The sequence below is a fragment of the Bubalus bubalis genome, chromosome 5 (genome assembly GCF_019923935.1).
Source record: "Bubalus bubalis isolate 160015118507 breed Murrah chromosome 5, NDDB_SH_1, whole genome shotgun sequence".
In the NCBI taxonomy this organism is placed as follows: Eukaryota; Metazoa; Chordata; class Mammalia; order Artiodactyla; family Bovidae; genus Bubalus; species Bubalus bubalis.
Window position 1 is genome coordinate 38,607,907 of NC_059161.1, and position 19,649 is coordinate 38,627,555.

Below are 19,649 nucleotides of genomic sequence, written 5' to 3' on the forward strand. Positions count from 1 at the left end.
TATATTATTATGAAATACCAACCTGAAGCAAAAAGTCACAAGACAGTCAAAAGTAAAAAGATAAGAAAAGACACGCATCTCCAAAAAAAGCTGGTATAACTAAATTAACATTAGTCAAAACAAATCTCAAGGTATTATCAAAGACAAAAAGGGTCTATAAAATGATAAAAGTTTCAGCTCACCAGGAAGATATGATGATTTAAAATGTGTATGCACCTAATGATATAATCCCCAAATTAACTACACTATGAGAAATTTATAAATCTATCCTTGTAAAAGAGAATTTTTATCTCACTTCTCTCAGTACTTGATAGATTAAGCAAACAAATATTAATAATGATATAAAAGATTCAAATACAAGTTCAAATCTAATAACATATGTAAAATCTTGTGCCTAACATTAGCAAATACACCCTATTCCCAAGTGCAGAGGAAATGTTTGCTGAAAACAATCAAGCATTAGATGATTAAAGCAGTTTCAGCTCACATCAAAGAATCATAAACCCAAAGTAATTGAGTTAGAAACTGCTATCCAAGAAAGAAATTTAAAACCCTACATTTGCAAATTAAAATACCTACTTCTAACTAACTCGATGATGAAAGAAGTCATAACAAAGATTAGAAAATACTTACTTCTGAACAGTAATGAAAATACATTATTATTCAGCAATAAAAAAGGAATGAACAACCTGAACAACATAGATCAATCTCAAAAGTGAAAGAAGCCAAACACAAAAAACTGTGTATGCTTCTAATTCTCTGAAATGTCCAGAAAAGGCAAATCTACAGAGGCAGAAAGTAGGTAAATGGTTGCCTAGGGTCGGGATAGGAATGGAAAATGACTGCAAACGGGCAGGAGGTTTCTCTCTGGGGTTATGAGAATTTTCTAAAATTAGATTGTAGTGATGTTGCAACTCTGTAAATATACTAAAAATCATTGGATTTTACATGCAAGAAGGACATAAGAAGGATATATTTTTATGGCATGTAAATTTCACCTCAATAAAGTTTTTGAATGCAGCAGCTACATTTAATTTGCAAATTAAAATATACACATCTAATTTAATTTGGAGTTAAATTTACAGCCTTAACAGATTACATTTAGACAAGGAGAAAGATCAACCATAAAGAAGCTAATATCTAATAATTCTTTTTTAAAGCAGAAATAAGAAAATAGGAGCAAAGTAATAGTAAAGAGCAGATTAATGAAACAGAAACAAAGATATAAGAGAGAAGAGAAACATGGGACTTCCCTGATGGTCTAGTGGCTAAGACTCCCAACACAGGGCGTGCAGGTTCGATCCTTGGTCAGGGAACTAGATCCCACATGACACAATTAAGAGTTCCCATGTTGCAACTAGATCCCTCATGCTGAAACTAGGATCCAGGGCAGCCAGAAAATAATACACGTAAATTTTAAACTTTTTTAAAAAGAAGAGAAACAAAAGCAAAAATTGGTTCTTTGAAAAATACTATGACAAACCTCTACCAAAAAATTAAAATATAAAACAGTGAACAACTTCATACCAATAGATTTTACTATTCAGATAAAACAAATACTTTCTTAGAAAAATGTAACTCAAATTGTCTTAAAAAGAAACAAAAAAGCTAAACAGATCTTTGAAACTGTGGTTAAAAAAAAATTATAGGTCAATTCCTCTCAGGAACACAGAGGTAAAAATTCTAAATTACATATTAGATAGAAAATCAATGTATTAAAAAATATCATAACCAAGATGATTTTGACACAAGATATCAAGGGTATTTTAGCATTAAAACATGTATCAGTGTAATTCAACATATTAATATATTAAAAGAAAAAAGGCATTGATAAAGCTAATACTTATCCATGATAGATACTCTTTAGCAAATAATACCATAAGGGAATGTTTATACCTTTAAAAAGCTACCTATCAAAAAACGACAGCAAACATTATGTTTATTGATGAAATTTTAACTGCAGACCCATTACATCAGGAACAAGATTAAAGGTTTCCTCTATTACAGTCTACTCAACACTACAGTGAAGGTCCTAGGAAGAAAAGTAACAACAGCTTTACAGACTAAAACAAAAAAGGCAAAACCGCTTTTTATTTTCTGCAGACTATATGATTATCTAGTGAAACCCTGGGAAAATATACAGGTAACTTATTAGAATTAGTAAGAAATCAATGAGGTTGATTATGTAAAAATAAACTGCACTTGTACACTCCAGGAGCAAAGTTAGAAAATACATTTTCTAAAAAACATACTATCTTTTCTGAATGTACATCAAGTTGACCATATGATCAGAGAAGGAAAAATAATTACTTCCAATATCTTTTAAAGGCAGTACTCTGACTGTATACCCTTGTGGAATATATTCTAAGAACAGTAGGAACTGCAAAGCCACCTTGAACTGTATTCAGTAGGTCTGCTGTGGTACAGGTATGGTAATCACAGAACCACAGTGCGGGCTCTATGGTTTAGAGAAAGAAAAAGACCAAGAGAGAGGAAGAGAAAGGGGAAAATTATTCTTTACAGAAAAATGCCAGCTATTAGAAGCAGAAGGAATAAAAGAACTAAAGTCATTACTTTACAAACAGCATGATAACTGATTTCAGCAAGGATCCTCAATGGAGGCTAAAATCACTGGGTGAAAGGTAGCTGGGGAAGAGGACAGTTACACAGTCTCAAAGTTATCACCCCACACGCTAGTGATGACTGAGGCAAACAGGTAACTTTACATGGAGAGATCTGATAAACATCAACCTTACCACGTGCTCAAACTTAGGACCAACAATAACAGGACAAACTGACATTACCAGATCCAATAAGAAGTACTGTAACTGCACCTCTGGAGTATTCCCACAAGCGTGTGACTTAAATCTAGTCATGAAGAAGAAATCAGAAATCCACTGTGGGATGTTCCATCAGATTACTGGACTGAACACTAGATTACTGAGAATAACAATGCTGTCCCGTCCCACCAGCCACTCATCTTTTAGCCACTCTGAATGATATGACAGGAAGCTGGGCTGAGCTGATGAATCCTGCACACCTAGGTGTCTGAAACTCAGGGAAGTTAATGGCGAGCAAGCAGAGTCCATTGTAAGGAAGCCAAGGTGCAGATGGACCTTCCACACAGGCACTGGGCAGGGAGGAGCAAGGGTCAGGGGTTTAGGCACTTACTTCCCGGATGGCCCCGTCACAAACCCGAATGACATTCAGGAATGTGGGCATGACCTGTGGCAGGAACTGCACGCACTTGAGCCCCAGGGACTTGAAGATGAAGGTGATGGCCTGGACAACCATGGTGTGGTGGTGAGAGAGGGACTGGTCTCGGAAGATGCGCATCAGGGCCACCATGGACACGGCCGGGTAGAACTCGTCTAGAGGCAGGTTCCCCATGTTGACCAGCATCTCGCTGGTGCTGTAATCAGCTAGGACCAAACAGCAATGAGGGTCATGAGCTACACGCGACTCGCACTGTGGACAAAGCATGGTTAACAACAAACAAAAATCCTCCAGACACTCATTAGCATTCGTGTCTCTCTCCCTGCCACATTCTAACAGCACTGGGAATACAGGGTATATTAGGAACCAATGAATAGGCTCTCACCATGAAGGACACACAGTTTTTGGCTTGTCTGTTATCTAAACTATGAAAGCCTAAAACAGTACATGATAGGTTTGCTTTAAATTGCTGTGTTTAATTTAGCTTCTTATCATTCCAGTTCACAACTTTGTAGCTGAAACCATCAATAAAAATAATTACTCCCCCAAGTGAAAGTAAGGGGGATTAAATTAGGCAAACATCTGTTCAGCAGTTGCTTGGTCCCCCTGGGGAATTCAGACAAGTTACCAACAAATGCTACCTGACCTGAACAACAAGGATCTCAAGGACTGGGGGTGGAAAGGGTATGGAGGGTGGGGGAAAAGGACCCTGAGAAGCAGAACATCCAAGAGACCGGATGACACGGTGCTGAGGGTGGAGGAGCACCTGGAAGACATGGCTCGGGCTCCGCTTGACAGCTGGGGGTCTGACAGAGCATCATCACAGGCACACTTCTCTAACATACAGAACACACTGGAAGCAGAAGGGGCCCATCCACAGAGTTCAGAAACAAATTAGTTTATTTACTTTATTTATTTATTTTATTTTGCTGAACTGGATGGGGAAGCCACTGTTGAACTTTCCTACTTTCAGATAAGTCTGCCTGATGGAGACAGTGGGTTAAGTCTAGAAAACTTGCCTGCATCCCCAGGCCCTACCCAATCTCTCAGGCTATTTATCTAAAGGCAAAGAACTCCAGGGCCAGACCACTTGATGGAAAAAGAATTGTGGATTCGGATTGCTACCTGCTTTTCTATGCCCTCTGAGCCTTGTATCAGATTTCCCTATCAATTAAAATTGGGACAATCAGTTCTACCCTCTTCCTCCTTGGGTGCCACAGGAAGAGAAAACATCAAACAGGCACTAACAAAGAATGACAGATGAACAAAGGTGATGGGGTGGGTGATAATTCACCGCACATAGTCTGTTAACCCTTAACAAAGAACCCAGGCAAACAGGGAGACTCTAGACACAGCGCCCTTCCTATGATTCAAGAGCAAACTACTGACGTTCCATTCAAAAGTCACCAAGTGAACCAGTGAGGGATCATTTCATAGTTATCCAGCACCAGGCTCTTTCTAAACACGGCCAGTGAGGGCTTTGTGAGGCAAGCACTTGGCAAGCCACTCACAGATCCCCTCAACTTACAAGAATCCTGACTTGACTTGGACTCTGACAGGCTGACGGCAGAAGCGTCCCGGGACTGGTCGATCATGCCAATGTTCACTTTGTGCTTGTAGGGATCCAATGCCCCCAGGAGCCCCAACACACGGATAGCCTGCATGGGAAAGGGGTGGGGGAAAAGGAAAACATTCATCACAGCACCTGACTACAACAAAACAGTGCTCACGGACACTCCTCTCCTGTTCCCAGCTACAGGGACAAAACAGAAAGGGAGAGGAAGTCTCATCAGCACCGCTGGAATGTGTTAATGCCGCAAACATCTCCCACTCTCTCTCCATTCTCCCAGCAAGTCAGTAAAGACTAAGTCTGACAAGCTTCCTACCTCCCGCCGTGTACCCTGGTTTTGCTCAGTCTTCAGAAAGTTCAGCAGCACCTCCAGCAACGTGGGGTACTTCCTGTAGGGCTCAACCACGTAGCCAGTGCTGGCCACCAACTGCCCCAGGGTCCACAGAGCCACCTGGACAGGAAAAAGGTCACATGACTCATACAGCCAGTAAGAGAGAAAAGAAAACATACTTCGTACTCTTTGTTAAATGGTTATAACAAAGAGTTAAAGGCTACTACAAGAAAAGAATTTCCAGTGAAGACACTAACCATAAACACAAATCCTGAGAGCTGGGACATAAAAACAAGGCTACAAATCAATACAACCATCACTGGATCAAAGGTAAAGAGCAGACCTGCCTTTCTCAAAGGAAATACACAGTCCTTCTCACCATGGATGATTGATAGAAGAAGTCTGACCCAAAAGGAAATTAAGGTTGGTCTTACTTTTAGTCTAGGCACCTAATGATCTCAATGACCAAAGTGAAACCAGGGCTGGGGAGGGTGGGCTGGAGCTCTGTTGGCCTCTACAGCCAGAGGCCAAGGCACTCTTTTTCCTTTTAGGGGGCCGGAGCTCTGATGGGTGATCTGTAATTTTTTTTTTTTGTCTAGAGGAAACGGCACTGGTCAGCTCTAACACTGACAACAACTCTGGGTCAGGATGACAGCTAATTCGGTTCCAAGTCTTTCTTCTATTTACTAAGTCAACAAATGTTTCCGAGTACCCACTATGTGCTAGCCATTGTTTGGGGACACTAAGGTGACAGAGGTCCCTGGCCTCATGGGCCTGTCCTGTTCAAAGAGGAAGTAGTGCTACTCACCTGCCTTTTGGCCAACAGAGAGGAGTCTTGGAGCATGTCCATGATGATAATAAAAAGTTCATCAACCCATTTCCTCATTTCAAGGCCACTAACCTACAAAATGAAAAAGGAGGTGGCAGACGGCATTAGAAATTACGGCATTAAGAAGTATTTTGACCGCATCAGATGTATCATCACACTCTTCCCATCCTAAGGAAACACAGTTGTCACCTTACCTGAGCCAACTCTCCTATTGTAGCCAAGACATTATTGATCACACCCGGGTTTGGATCAGGGTCTGGATCTTTCAGTTTCAAAATTAAAGCCTATGGAAAGAAGGTACAAGAAAATGAATCCTGGTGAGAGTTGACTAGGAAACTTCTTTTCACATAAGTAAAGTTCACCCCAGAGACCATCTCAGACACAGGTAAATTACTTCTCCGGCTTTATGAATCCAGGGTTCCTCTGGAATGTAAATTCTCCTTTCTCCATACTGTACAAGTCTGACGTAGGAGGGAGCTGGGAAGTGCCATGATTCACAAATGTTTCCTATGCCTTTTCTAAACTGTATCTGTGTGGCCATGTACCCACATTCACATAGGTTGTGACACGCTTCACATGACTCAACATATCAGATTTGAAGGCTGTCTCAGATGAATATATATTTTTGCCTGTGTCCTGCGACATATGGGATCTTAGTTCCCTGACCAGGGCTTGAACCTGTACCTCCTGGACTGGGAGAGCAGAGTCTTGGCCACTGGACCACCAAGGAAGTCCCACTGCCTCAGATTTTAAAGCTCACTTATTTCTTCACTTTGGGGGAGCTACTTTATGCTGCTATTTTCTCCTCTCCAAGAACATTTGATAATTGATGATGTGCTTGAAACACTACATCAGGAGGAGAGCGCTTTCCTGCAACTGGTGAAATTCTTGGTATTCTTGAGCTGCAGGTGCTTGATGCAGCTCTTGTCCCTGAGTGTGGGACCAAAGAAATGATCTACTTTGTTCAGTGTACCAGTGAACAACGAAACACTCCCTTTGTCCCAAGACAGCCTGGAGAGATAGTACCTGTCTCTGTCTGCTGCAGATTACCTTCAGAATAGGCTCCATGTAGGGGCGGATGAGTCGCGGGGCGTTGGAGACCAGGTGGCCCAGCATGCGGGCACTCTGCTCCTTGATTCTTCCAATGCCGCTGTGCTCCAGCTCTGTCAGAATCTGTAAGTAAGAAAGGCTCTCTATGGCAGAGGAAACTCAACAGCTGCTGTGTGTCTGAAGGGAGAATGAGGCGGGGACTAGAGGAAGGAACCAGAACTGGGGATACTCCACAAGCAAGGCCATCTCTGCCGCTCACAGAACAGTCCTGGAGACAGCAATGACAAGCAGAAAAACTGCTTGAAACCAGCCCTTCCGTCATACTGCTCCACGGGCCCTTGGTCCTCTGTGAAACATAGCATTTAACAGTGTAGACAGTCATAGGAGACTGAGAAAACGCAGGGCTCACTGTCAACAGGGTTTTGCAAAAATAAAGACTGATGGAAGGGCTCTCTGCAAAAAAAATCTTTGCAGATTCCAGTCAGCAAATCACTCAGAGTGGCTATAAATGATAACAATGGAATCAAAGACCGATGATGTTGAAAGAAATACTGAAACTTAGCAGTGCTTCTGGGCACCTCTAGATAAACCTAAACAGGGATCATACCAACAGGATCCCCTTGAATCTTAATGAACAGAGATAACACGTGTGATCTAACCAACCTGCTGAAAACACCAGCAAATCAGCATGTTATACTCCTGGGGACACAAACAACTTAATATAGACAAACTTCTGAAGAGCTGAAGTTGCCAGAAGGAAACCTCTGCACAGTGGGAAAAGGGAGAAACAGAGCTCATGTTAACTCAGCTACCCAGAGGAGGAGTCCCCAAGTTAATGTTTCATCTTAGATTATTGCTTTACTAATCTCGATTTCCTGGACGCCCCAGCCTGTTGTCAGTAGGTCACAATAGACAGCAGTGAGAAGGGATGGAGAGGGATACTAAGAACAGACCTGTAACTGCAAGAAGAGATGGCTGTCTGGGAGGAAACGGCTCCAGGGAGGAATGCACAATTCTCTGGGACAGCGTGGTGCCAAATCAGAGAGTCCTCAATTTACTCCAGAGCCAAAGAGCATCGCTAAGCAAGGGCAGTGGGTAATAAGAATACCCAGTGCCCTCCCTGATGATCAAGACACCAAGAAGAGACCACAGCACACTTGGGTATGGTCCCTTACCAAGGCATGAAAATGTAGAATTCAGCATGGGGAAACTTGTATCAAAGTTTAAAACCAAGAAAAATTATTTAAAATTTTTTCCCAAGCAGCCCTTGTTTTATTCATTCCTTTTGCTAATAAAGTGTTCCCAGATTTGAGCCTTCTGATAAAACAGAAAAAATAAAATGAAATAAAATTCTGGTATTTCAAGGGCTGAGTTCAGTACAGAGTAAATTCATTTAATGATGCTTCACATTTTCCAGTATCAGAAAAATGAGAAGGCCTGACAGCTTACTGTAAACTTCTCGATGACACAGGCTACCCCTGGCTGCTTCACTGACGTGCTTCCAGCACCCAGCAGTACTTGGAACATAGCAGGTGCTCAAAACATCTGTTGTCTGAATGAACATACTGATATTCTCATTAGGAATTATATCCTTATCAAGCTTACTTAGTACAGTTTGAGCTGGCAGGCTCAACAATGATTTCTTTTCCTTCCCCAAACTTTACTTATTTCAAGAAGACTTAAAATGATAGGCACCCCTAACACAGGCCAGCAGTTAAGAAATAAACCATTAAGCTAAAAGCATAAGTGACAATATAAGTATAATATTTATTTGTTCACTGATGACTTTATTCACTGTCACTTTAATTATGATAAACTGTGAATAAATGATATTTCTTTAGGATAAAAGTTACATATATTTATAATTTTCTATGTTTAAGTGCTTTATTTGTTAGAAGCGTTTATTTACTTCAAAAGAAACCATGGGGAGGGTCATGAAGCTGAGGGTGAGGTAGGGACAGGATGGAGTGAAGGGACGGGAAATGACTAAGCCATGCTGAGACCCAGAGAGGTGGGTGGAAGTAACGCAAGGCAGGCAGGACTGGACCCCAAGCGTTGCTCACAACGTGGCCAGAGAACTTACTTAGGTAGATGAAGACAAAAACCAGGGGATAAGTTTCAGGAGCTCAAGCAGCAAGGTCAACCTGAGGCTCTAGTCCAATCAGCTGAGCTTGGCATCTGGCATTATTGAGCAAAGACAGCCAGGGAGCCAGGGACCACAGAGCACGGGCAGTGATAATGAGAAACAGAGCTGGGACCTCTCCTGTGCTTGGCCTCTGTGGCCGGCCTGGCATCAGTGGGAGAATTAGGAGGGGAAGGATAGGGAGGCACTGGGCCAAGTGACACCCTCTGCAGCAGATGCAGAAAAGAGGAGCCAGAAGTGGATTTGCTGGTGACTTGCCAGGAAAAAGGAAGAGCTGCATGAGAGGTCAGCCTGGGCCTAGGAGGTCTCCTGGAGTCACACCGACAAGAGGCCTATGAGGTGATAAGCACTTGAACCACAATTACCAAGCTGGGAAAACATGTGGACTCTTGGCACCAAATGTGGCTTCTACCAGGCGTCTCAACCCTTCTCCCCCTTCCTCCTCTCTTTCCCCAAACAGTGCTCACAGGAGCGTGCCCTCCCCACCACCCCGAGGGGTGGCCGTCACACCCTCACCTGGATGAGCATCTTGCGCAGGAAGGGCATGACAAAGGCTGGGTTCATGCTGCTGAGCCGGCCCACAGTGCAGATGGCCAGCTCCCGGATCTCAAACACCTGGTCATTCAGAGCCACGAACAGGGCCTGCAGGTTCTCCGCTTGGGCCAGGTGTGCATCAAAGCGCTCATCCAGGGACGCCAAGACACAGTAGCGGATGTCGGGGTCTGCAAGAGCAAGTGAGCCTTTCAGTGCTTCTACTCTTCCATCCCTCCAGTCCTTTCCCACGTCTGCCTCCACTGCCATCATCCTAGAGGTGGACTCCAGACACCCTCGTCTCACCGAACTTGTCCTTTTCTTTCTCTACTGAAAGGACAAAGATGACAGAATTTAAGGCTGATTATCTTACACAATAGGCTGGCGTGGCCAAACCTAACGCCTTGCCAGAAGAGCTGAACATCAGTTTGTTGAGGCCAAAGGATTCCAGAAGGACCATGCAAGGAAGCTGGCTACTTCTAACTGCACCTGGCACCTACACTTCCCTCGACTGCCTGCATCTCAAACTTTACCAGGATCGGTTATCCCAACCACGAGCAGTTTGCTGAGCACATCTGCCACCACTTGCACTGCAGTCTGGCTGACCACATGAGCGTGGCCACTGATGAGGTGGACAGAGGGTGTGAGCAGACGGGAGCAGGTTCGGGCAGCCTCCATACGGATCTCCTTGTGCTCGCTGTTCAGGAAGTGATCCGCACAGTGGCGGACAAACTGGGTCAGCGAGTGGCCTGGATACAAGGGCAGAGAGAAGACAGAATGAACACCGCTGCTTTGGACAGCAGCTCTGTGACTCACTGTTAGTGGCCACTAATTTAATTTTCAACAAGATATTCATCAGCAAGATACTGACGCAGAACTCTTCTCTTAAAAAGGTAACAAATGGGATTCCAATGTGTAGAAAGGCAGATGGAGAAGGAACTAGGAGACGTACAAAAGACAGTTCCTCCCAGGCTTCCATCCTAATCTTTTATTTCCTTCAAAAAATGAATTATTTTCTTTTATTCTGACACTGTTTTTCATATTCCCAGAGAGAAAAACCATTTTTGATCAAATTTACCTTGTCTATTTTAGTTTCCAGATTCAAATACCAAAAAGAGAGTTTGATGTAGGCTGAGTTTAAATATAACTCCTTACTATTCATTAGAAATAAATTATCCTGAGTGTTAATCAGTGTAACTGGAGGAACTGAAACAGGAAATCACGGACGCCGTAAGTACTCAGACAGCACATCTAGACTTCTTATACTTGCTGTTTCTTTGTAGTCTTGACCAATACCACCTACGTGATCTTAAATTTCATCTACGTGTGCATTTTTCTCTCCTGAAATATATCTCCCTAGGGTGTTAACGTGGGTTTTTCTGCAACTTGGAATTCCAAACTGAACTGCATAGTACAGTACTCTTAGAAATCATACAGCCATAGTAATGAAAACACCCCAAGCCCTGCTTATACATTTTAAAGTATTAAACACCATCTCAGCTACAGGGAGGTAAGAAAGTACAGAGTCCACCTCTGTAGCATTAGTTCTTTGGATTAATGCATACTATTCTTCAAAATATCTGTACCCCCTATCCACTTTTCCTGTCTTTGTATGAGACAAAGAAACAAAGATAGGAATTAACAATATACAGAAAGAATATAGGAAGGATGAGCTGCTTGCAGAATCAGCCACCCTGTCTCCAGGACCCAAGCAAGAGCCAGGGATTCTAGGCACCCTCAGTCTGTTCTCCAGGTTCCTAGTGTCACTGACTTTCTTGGCAAGAGTCACCAACTTACCTTCAAATTCAAAACTGCCGAGAGTTCGGAGAGCAAGGGTGATGCTGCCCACATCACTGGCCTCAGGGAGGGTCGTGAGGCCAGGGGAAGCCAGCTGATGGGCCAGGCCCTTGGGCATGCCAGGGTGCCGGAGGGGTTTGTGCATAAGGACCAGGGACAGCATCTTCAGGAGCCCGTCTTGGATGTCCTTTTTCAGCTGTGGAATCTGACGGCTCAGGTCGTACAGCACAGCTGTGAGGGCAGGGCTGAAGGGTGGGAAACCAGTCACGACAAGGGCATGTGACATCTGGTCTGTTCTGGAGAAGAAACAGCCCTTTCTCTCCAGAACGGGGACTGGGTCCCATCTCTGCTTGGTTTTTACAGCAGAAAGAATACTATAAAATTGAATATATATCCTAAACTCTCTTGGTCTGATTCCGGATTTCAAAACAATCTATGATTTTGTCATGAGCAAACCTGTTTACTATAATTTAGCCACTAAAACCAAGTCTCAATAAGTCACCTGAGCAGCAGATTGATAGCATCGTCCTTATTTTATAGATGAAGAGAATGAAAGTGTAGGGAGCTTAAGTAATTTGCCCATAATAATATAAATGACAACTGCGAACATTACCAGAGTGCTTCTTAAACACACAGCACTTTGTGAACTCTTCTACTTAATCCCCAGGACAAATCCAGACAATAGGAATTGTTATTGTACCCACTTTTCAGACTAGAAAGCTGAGGCTCAGAGAAGTTAAATAATTTAGTTACAATCACCAAGCAAGCTAGTGATGAAACATGGATTTGAAATCAGCCTGTGTATTTAGTGTGAGCTATCCTACCTAGTCAATGTTATATGCCAATAGTCATGCCTCTTTCTTTCCACATAGACCCAGGAGTGTGGCTCGAGCCTCATACTAACTGAGACAGGGACAGCTCAGGTTCCTGACACCTACCTCAGGCCCACTGCCAGCATGGGCTCCAGCAGCTCCTTGATGTCCTGTTGGATGCCTGGCCCCATGGCTCGGGCCAGCATGCTGATGCAGGTGAACACCGTGGCATCCACCTGCATAGCCTTCTGTCTCCTGCAGAGAACCCAAGTGTGACCAGTTTAGACATAATGGCATTTTGTGATGTCCTACCTCAAAATCACCATGGGGCAAGGAGGGCAGGCTACTCAAACGGGGCCACCCCATGTGGGTGTGCAGGTGACCTAGTGGGGCCCATCACACAGCCGTCACTGCAGACTTGTATATTTACAACAAATGTCCAGCAGATGGCAGTAAAGTCTCCTGAGTAAGAGGCCCCACTTCAGAATTCACACAAAAGGCGCCACATGGGTTAGTGTGGTGCTGGCCAAGGTACCGATTTAGGAAGCAAACTGAGCAACATGCAGGTCAGGGACCAGGAGTGAAGGGCACAGCCAGCATATGGGAAGAAATTCTTCTCCCTGTGAGGAGAAGGCTGGGCTTGAGATGGGCGAGGCTCAGTAATTCACTTAGCACAATCCTTGCTACTAACACAGGGAACTATGAAGACACAATTCTAATGAACTCTGACCCCATGAGCCTTAGAGAAGATACCGCAGCCTCGCCACTTTGCAGGGTGCTCAGGTCTTTCTCATATTTTATTCATTGGGAGGTTTCGAGAGGAAGAATAATGTATCCAACTTCAGTGATGAAAGGGTGACCATTAGGTCCCCTCATTTCTAGTCTGGGAATCCTCACTTTAGTTGTTATCAGAATAAGACCTTTGAAAGCCAGAGAAAAGAACAGAACTAGGAGATTCCCAATAAGTAATATACATATTGACAACAGCACTGGTATCTAATATGTTTGCAGGTATTTAAGCTTCCCAAATATTTACATCAATGTCACTTCATTTGGAAAAGGCCAGAGCTCAATTGAGGAAGGGCTATTCATTATATAATTTGCTGGTTAATGATGCAGAGAACAGGATTAAGCTCCACAGAAACTGGAATGGAGCATCCTTTCTCTCCAACCAAATGGGGTGGAAGGTGAAATAGTAATAAAGATGCTTACTTATGGGCGAAGTCCTTAGGGGGCAGGGCTGCTCGGATGATGTCCAGCACACGAGGTAAATAGACCTTGAACTCAGACCTCACAGCCACAGAAAGTAGCCCCAGGGCTTGAAAGGCTGCTGTCCGTTCCTTCTCCTTCTTGACGCAGCTCAGGACATGGTTCATGGTATCCTGGAGGTACTGGGTATCTGAGCACAGAAACGACAAAGCGTATATGGCTCAAGGTGAGGGCTGGTCTCTGTGTAAAGTTCAGGGTTCCTATGGAACATGCAATTTAAGAATAAATCAAGAAAGCCTGTTGGAAAGGCATTAAAGAGGATTGAGAGAATGTACAAACCAAAGTCTTATGCTTGATAATCACTCCTCTGATAAAGCTTTTAGAAATATTAGAAATATAAGCTATTTTTCTCCTTTAATAAAAAAAAAACTTAATCACATTAATTGTCCCCATCCGTGTTACATTTTGAGGGAAAAGATTATATGCTCTTGTTTAAGAAATATATGTTAAATCTTGGTTTAAAACGAGGAAAGGATCAATTAAGCTATTTTATATTGAAATTTACAGTAATATTGAAAATTGTTTCCAATAAACAGGCCATTCCCCTCAGCCTAGGCCTAGAAATCACTTTGCTATCACCTAGAGAATTCTGTACAGTTATATTTAATAGAATAAGATTTAGTCTGTAATTTGGAAAGCCACATGTGTATTTTCATTAAGTTTACATAAGCCAATGTGCACGGGTAGGCGATTCTTGGGCAATTTAAGCTAAAGTGCTATGACTCCTCAGAAGGCCGGAGCTGCCTGCTTCGCGCCTTGCTTGTTTCTCCTCTTCCATCTCGCCGGCCTCAAGGCCGTGCACCAGCAGCACATACTTTGGAGCGGAGAAGGCGAGACCATATGTCCACTATCCCCGAGAAAGTGGGGCTGTGGAGGGCCACGATGGCTGCACTCAGCAACACGCCACTGCGTTTCCGCCATTGACGGATGTCTCCTCTCACAGCTCGGGGCCAGGTGAGGTGAGACCACACATCCCCCGTCCCCAAGTGAGCACTGGAGAGGGAGGGCCACCAAGACCACACTCAGCAACACACATCACTGCGTTTACACCACTGAGGAAATGTCTTCTCTCACAGCTCGTGGTCAAATGAGTTGACCTCCCACCAGCTGAGGCACGCTGGGGCTTGAAAACAGTCAGAAACCAAGGGGATACCACCCTCAAATCAGAGTGCGTCTATGAGGAAAACTAGACCTGCAGAAGGGCAGTGTTTCAGCAGGAAATGAGCTTAAATGATAGTGGCAATTTCCTTTTCCAGATTTAGCACCCCAAGAGACTAGGAATCTGGCATTGCTAGATTCTAGCCCAAACCCAAGGGGAGTATTTTTGACATTCCCAAAGGTTGCATCATCACGAAGTGCAAGCAATGACTTCCAAACTGTTAAGCTTTAAAAAGTGGCACTTTCCCAATGAGACTGTACTTACACAGGCCGCTCAGGCTGAATTCCAAGGACATATTTTAGTATATTATTTAATAAAACAACAAAAACCCACATCAAAAGAACAAACCTGGGGGCCTTCTGAGCCCTTGTATCCTGCTGCTAGGCCATCTTTTGAACTTACTAGGGTAACTGCTTCCACAATATGCCAGACTTTGATCAAATATGGCCTACTTATTACTCTCTTTTGAACCACAGACTTTCAAACCAAGATCATTTAAAGCTCTACTGAATAGGGGCATGTCTGGTTATTAAAAACAGAGAAAAGCTGCTGAACACCAGGAGAGAAGACTAGAAAACTGAAAAACTACGGGTGATTTTCATTACATCCTTTCTTTATGGTTCAGTGATTTTATGTGGCTATTTGTCTCATCCTCACTCAGCACGGCCTGTGTTCACACCCCACACATTAACACTTCACCAGCTGTATTTTGCTGCTGTCTCATCTGAGCTGAGCAGTATGATGAGTCTACGCCAGGGAAAGGCATCTGTGGAGGGGCAGGCTGGCCTTCCGTTTTCCATCTCGGCTCTCACTGGGTCCTGTACGCTTATGAAATGCAGGCAGCATGCACCACAGTGAAGACCAAAGAGATGTAGGGCCAAGGTCTCTACACCCAGCAAGGAGGGAGGTGAGACCAGGATGTTAAGTATGAACAGGCAACTGGAGTAACAGTATAATTTTTACCTTTACCTTATTATTAAAAAGGCTTTGAAGTAGCCAGAGGAGCCAGCAAGTAATGGTTTCTATTTCTTGGAGCTCACTCTGCACCAGGCACTTAGAAAGGTGCTTAGACATTAAGGCAGCCCATCTCGTGGTGCAGGAACTGTCACTCTAACTGGACCCATCCAGAAGTGAAGGTCCAGGAAGGTCACACAATCTGCCCCAAATGTCGCAGCTAAGAACAGAGGCTGGGACTTTCCCCCTGGTGGTCTACTGTTTAAGACTCTGTGCTCCCAATGCAGGAGGCGCAGGTTTGATCCCTGGTTGGGGAACTAAGATCCGGCATGCCTCATGGCGCACCCAAGCAAAAAGAACAGAGGAAGATTCACTCCAGGTCTGATGCCGTGGCCCTTCCACAGCTGGGGGTTATAATGAGAAAGGAAAAGCATGCTTCCAGCTGAAGTGAACCAGGCAGGCCTCATGGAGAAGCCACTGTCCAAGCTGGGCCAGTTTCAGGAGCTAGGAATTCACAGCAACCGGTGGGAACAGGGCAGGAAGGGGGGAAGCCACAGTCTGTCACCCGTGAAACCAGCCCCTAAAGCGTCTAGTCCTTCCTCCTTGTGAGCGAGGAGGCAGCCTGGTGCCCACCTCAGGGGCAGATGCAGGACTGCATCGGCTCCTCCATGCCCCACAGACTAGCCACTGCACCCCACAGAAACCCAAACTGCCCTCCCTTCAGTCTATCTGGAGCCCATTCGTGAACGAACATGTTGGCTTCCACGTGAGAATTTGCTTGGCTCTAGCAGCACCTCTGCCTGCACATTTGGACTGTCCCGGTGTCTGCCACATTTACAGAAAACCCAACTACGTACTGCTGAAACTGGCTAAGAAACCAGAGACTGGCCTTTCAGCAGTCACTGCTTCAAATGAGAAGCAGTTGTAACTTTCTGCAATCACGTCTTCTCTGTTTAATTACCCCTGATGGGTAACAACACAACGCATCCATGGACATCCTCACCTGTGAAGGCAGAAGGTCGGAAGGCAGCCAAGCGGGGCAACAAATTAAGGATTGTCATTTGGATCAGCGAGTTCTTGCTATTCCTGCACTTCAGCACCCACTGGCACACCTGAGACAGGAAGAACACAGGGTTGGTACAGGAAGGGGAGGCATGGAGCTTGGGAAAAGAGAGAGCAGGCTTTCTGCTACTGACCTGATCAAATTTCTCCTCCATCAAGTCCCTGCAGCAGCGACTTTCCACCAGCATGGACTTTGCCGGGCTGGGGGAGGCCCCAAAGCCCATGAGGCCTTGGTGAGAGCTGTACCCCAGCAGTCCCACCAAGGCATTTGACTGCTGGGGCTGCACGGACTGGAAACTGGTGAAGGGGGTGATATGACGGGGTTTCGTTCCAAAACCCATGAGATCCTTGCAGTACTTGTCATGGACCAACTGCTGCTGTGTGATTTCTTCCATTTCTTCTCTCAGGCGCTGTACACATGAGGGAAAAGTCACCTTTACTCACAAGAGGCATTTACCCGGGCACCGTGGAGTCTATGAGCAACACACACCCAACCCTGAAATGCAGCTCTTCCCACAGGGGATGGAGGCCACTCTTGTTGAGGATTCAGGTTTCCCTAGAACCTTGCAGGGGGCCTGATTCTAATTTAGGTAGAAGAGCACCACCTACTGAAGGATGGAGCAGCAGCAGGGGGCTGGCTCCCAAGGACCCCTAAGCTACCCTTGGTGTGGGAAAGCTGACTGTTGATGGCTATGACAGGAGACTCCTGAGAGGGTGAGGGGCAGCCCCACTCCAGCACCCTGCTAAGGAAGCTCTGCTGGCCCTCTTCTCACCTGAAACCCAGGTAGAAACAGTGGAGGCAAGTGATATTCTCAGAGGCCTAGGAATTCTGTAAGAGGCATGGAACAAGCTGATTGGCTGAGAACTCACACCTCTTACCTATTCAAAGGACTGCTCAATAACTCGTCCTCCAGCAGTCCAAATTGAGAAAGATAAGAGAACAATTAATTTCCAGACTTCCAAACTCTTCTCACAGATATTTTCATTTTTCAGAAAATCTTGTCCACTATTTTTGTCAAGGTCACCAACATTCTTTCATTGCTAAATTGAATGGTCAGTCTCAGTCCTCATCTTATTTGACTTGTCTGCAGCATCTGATCCAACGCAGTGTTTCCTCCTCCTTGAAACCCTTTACTCACTTGGCTCCTTGGACCCTGAGCTTTGCTGGCACCCACACCCACCGCCACCACTACTCCTTGGTCTCCCTGGGTTCCTCAGGATCTCAGCCCCCATCTCTCGCCCAACCACCCTAGTTACCGGGGAGTTCTCATCTAGTCTTACGACTGGAAATAACATGCACATGCCAACAACTCCCACATCTGTCTCTCACTCACATCTCTCCCCCAAACTACTCAACATCTCCAGTCAGATGCACAATAACAAGTTCAAAAGCAAACCCCTGACCTTCCACCCCAGACCTCATTACTCCCATTTCAGTAAATAGCAACTCTACCCTTCCAGTCACTGAGGCCCCAAACCTGGACTCCTCTCTCTCCCACCGACCTCCAAATCCCAAATTTAGAACCCAGCCCCTCCTGGCACCACCACAGCTCCCAGTATGGTCTAAGCTGCCCAAGTCCTCTACTGAGATGCTACAGTTCTGTCCTGACTAGACTCCTGGCCTCAGCCCTGGCCCCTCCAGTAATTTATTTCCAATGATATGTGCAGGGGCTTCTGACATCCTATGTGATGAGTCCCCTCCTGCCCCAGGTATTCCCTGGACCCTGCCTCCCAACTCCTCTCTCCTCTCATTCAGCTCACAACAGCAAGCTCGCTCCCTTCATAAAGCAGCACACTCCTACCATGGGGCCTTGTGCTTACAGAACCAGCTATCTGGAAGGGGCATCCCCAGATGTTTGTATGGCTTTGTCCTTAGCTTCTTCACGGCTATGCTCAAATGTTACCATATTGTATAATGTAATACTTGATCCATGCTAGCTTCCCCATTCCTTTCTCTGCCCTACTTTTCTCCACAGCACGTATCGCCATACGCTGTACTATATATACTTTTATTGATTTGTGTATTGTCTGCCTCCTTTTGCTAGTATGTACTGTTTTATTCACTGCTGTATTATTCTAGCTCTTAGGACACAGTATAACTGGCCTATAGTAGATGCTCATTCTATTCTGTTAAATAAATGAAGAAGTTATGAAATTATAATACTTTATATTTGTATGGTGGTGATGGTTTAGTTGCGAAGTCATGTCCGACTCTTGCAACCCCATGGACTGTAGCCCGCCAGGCTTCTCTGTCCATGGGATTTTCCCAGGCAAGAACACTGGAGTGTGTAGCCATTCCCTTCTCCAGGAGATCTTCCCAAACCAGGGATGAAACCCAGGTCTCCTGCACTGCAGAATTCTTTCCCGACAGAGCCAACAGGAAAGCCCTTACATTTGTATAGTTCTTTATAATTTACAAAGCACTGTCACAAAGTACTATTTCATTTAAACCTATGAGCTAGGTGATATTGTCCCATTTTTCTGGAGACAACGAAGATCCCAGAGCTGTGTGGGGTACAGTGGAAAGCACGTTATACTCAGGTGGGGAAATCTCTGAGGATGATCATTTACGCAATGCCCACTAGGAATCAGGAGTTGTGCTAAGCACCTCATATATATTTAGAAACCTTACAGGAGCTCAATGAGGTGGATAAGACCCTTTTAAAACTGAGAAAACTGAGGGGGTGAAGTAATTTACTCAAGTCACACAGCAGAGAGAGGAGTGGGGATCCAGAGCTAAACTCTGCTTCACACGCTGCAGCACACACTGTGCCCACACCCAGGACACAGGCACTGACAAACGTCACTGGGCCTCCAAAAGCAGGAAGCCCTGGGGTAAAATTCCACAGCAACCAGCTCCCCACTGGAAGACTACCTCCCAGATACACCCTGAATCCAGCACGAGTGGACTGACACTGAATCCGCT

At 44.8% G+C, this 19,649-nt stretch overlaps 1 protein-coding gene across 1 annotated transcript in view; it reads right to left on the reverse strand.

Annotated features, from left to right (window-relative positions):
- Window positions 1-19,649, reverse strand: part of MTOR (mechanistic target of rapamycin kinase) — a 123,315-nt gene that overhangs the window by 96,407 nt on the left and 7,259 nt on the right. The window contains exons 7-19 of the mRNA XM_025285881.2: window positions 16,858-17,133; window positions 16,665-16,773; window positions 13,492-13,678; window positions 12,406-12,534; window positions 11,468-11,712; window positions 10,204-10,419; window positions 9,656-9,861; window positions 6,997-7,119; window positions 6,141-6,230; window positions 5,926-6,018; window positions 5,103-5,237; window positions 4,745-4,874; window positions 3,172-3,422 (exon numbers count right to left, since the gene is read on the reverse strand). Of these exons, the coding sequence (XP_025141666.1) occupies window positions 3,172-3,422; window positions 4,745-4,874; window positions 5,103-5,237; window positions 5,926-6,018; window positions 6,141-6,230; window positions 6,997-7,119; window positions 9,656-9,861; window positions 10,204-10,419; window positions 11,468-11,712; window positions 12,406-12,534; window positions 13,492-13,678; window positions 16,665-16,773; window positions 16,858-17,133 (2,190 nt within the window). The remainder of the gene's footprint in view (window positions 1-3,171; window positions 3,423-4,744; window positions 4,875-5,102; window positions 5,238-5,925; window positions 6,019-6,140; window positions 6,231-6,996; window positions 7,120-9,655; window positions 9,862-10,203; window positions 10,420-11,467; window positions 11,713-12,405; window positions 12,535-13,491; window positions 13,679-16,664; window positions 16,774-16,857; window positions 17,134-19,649) is intronic.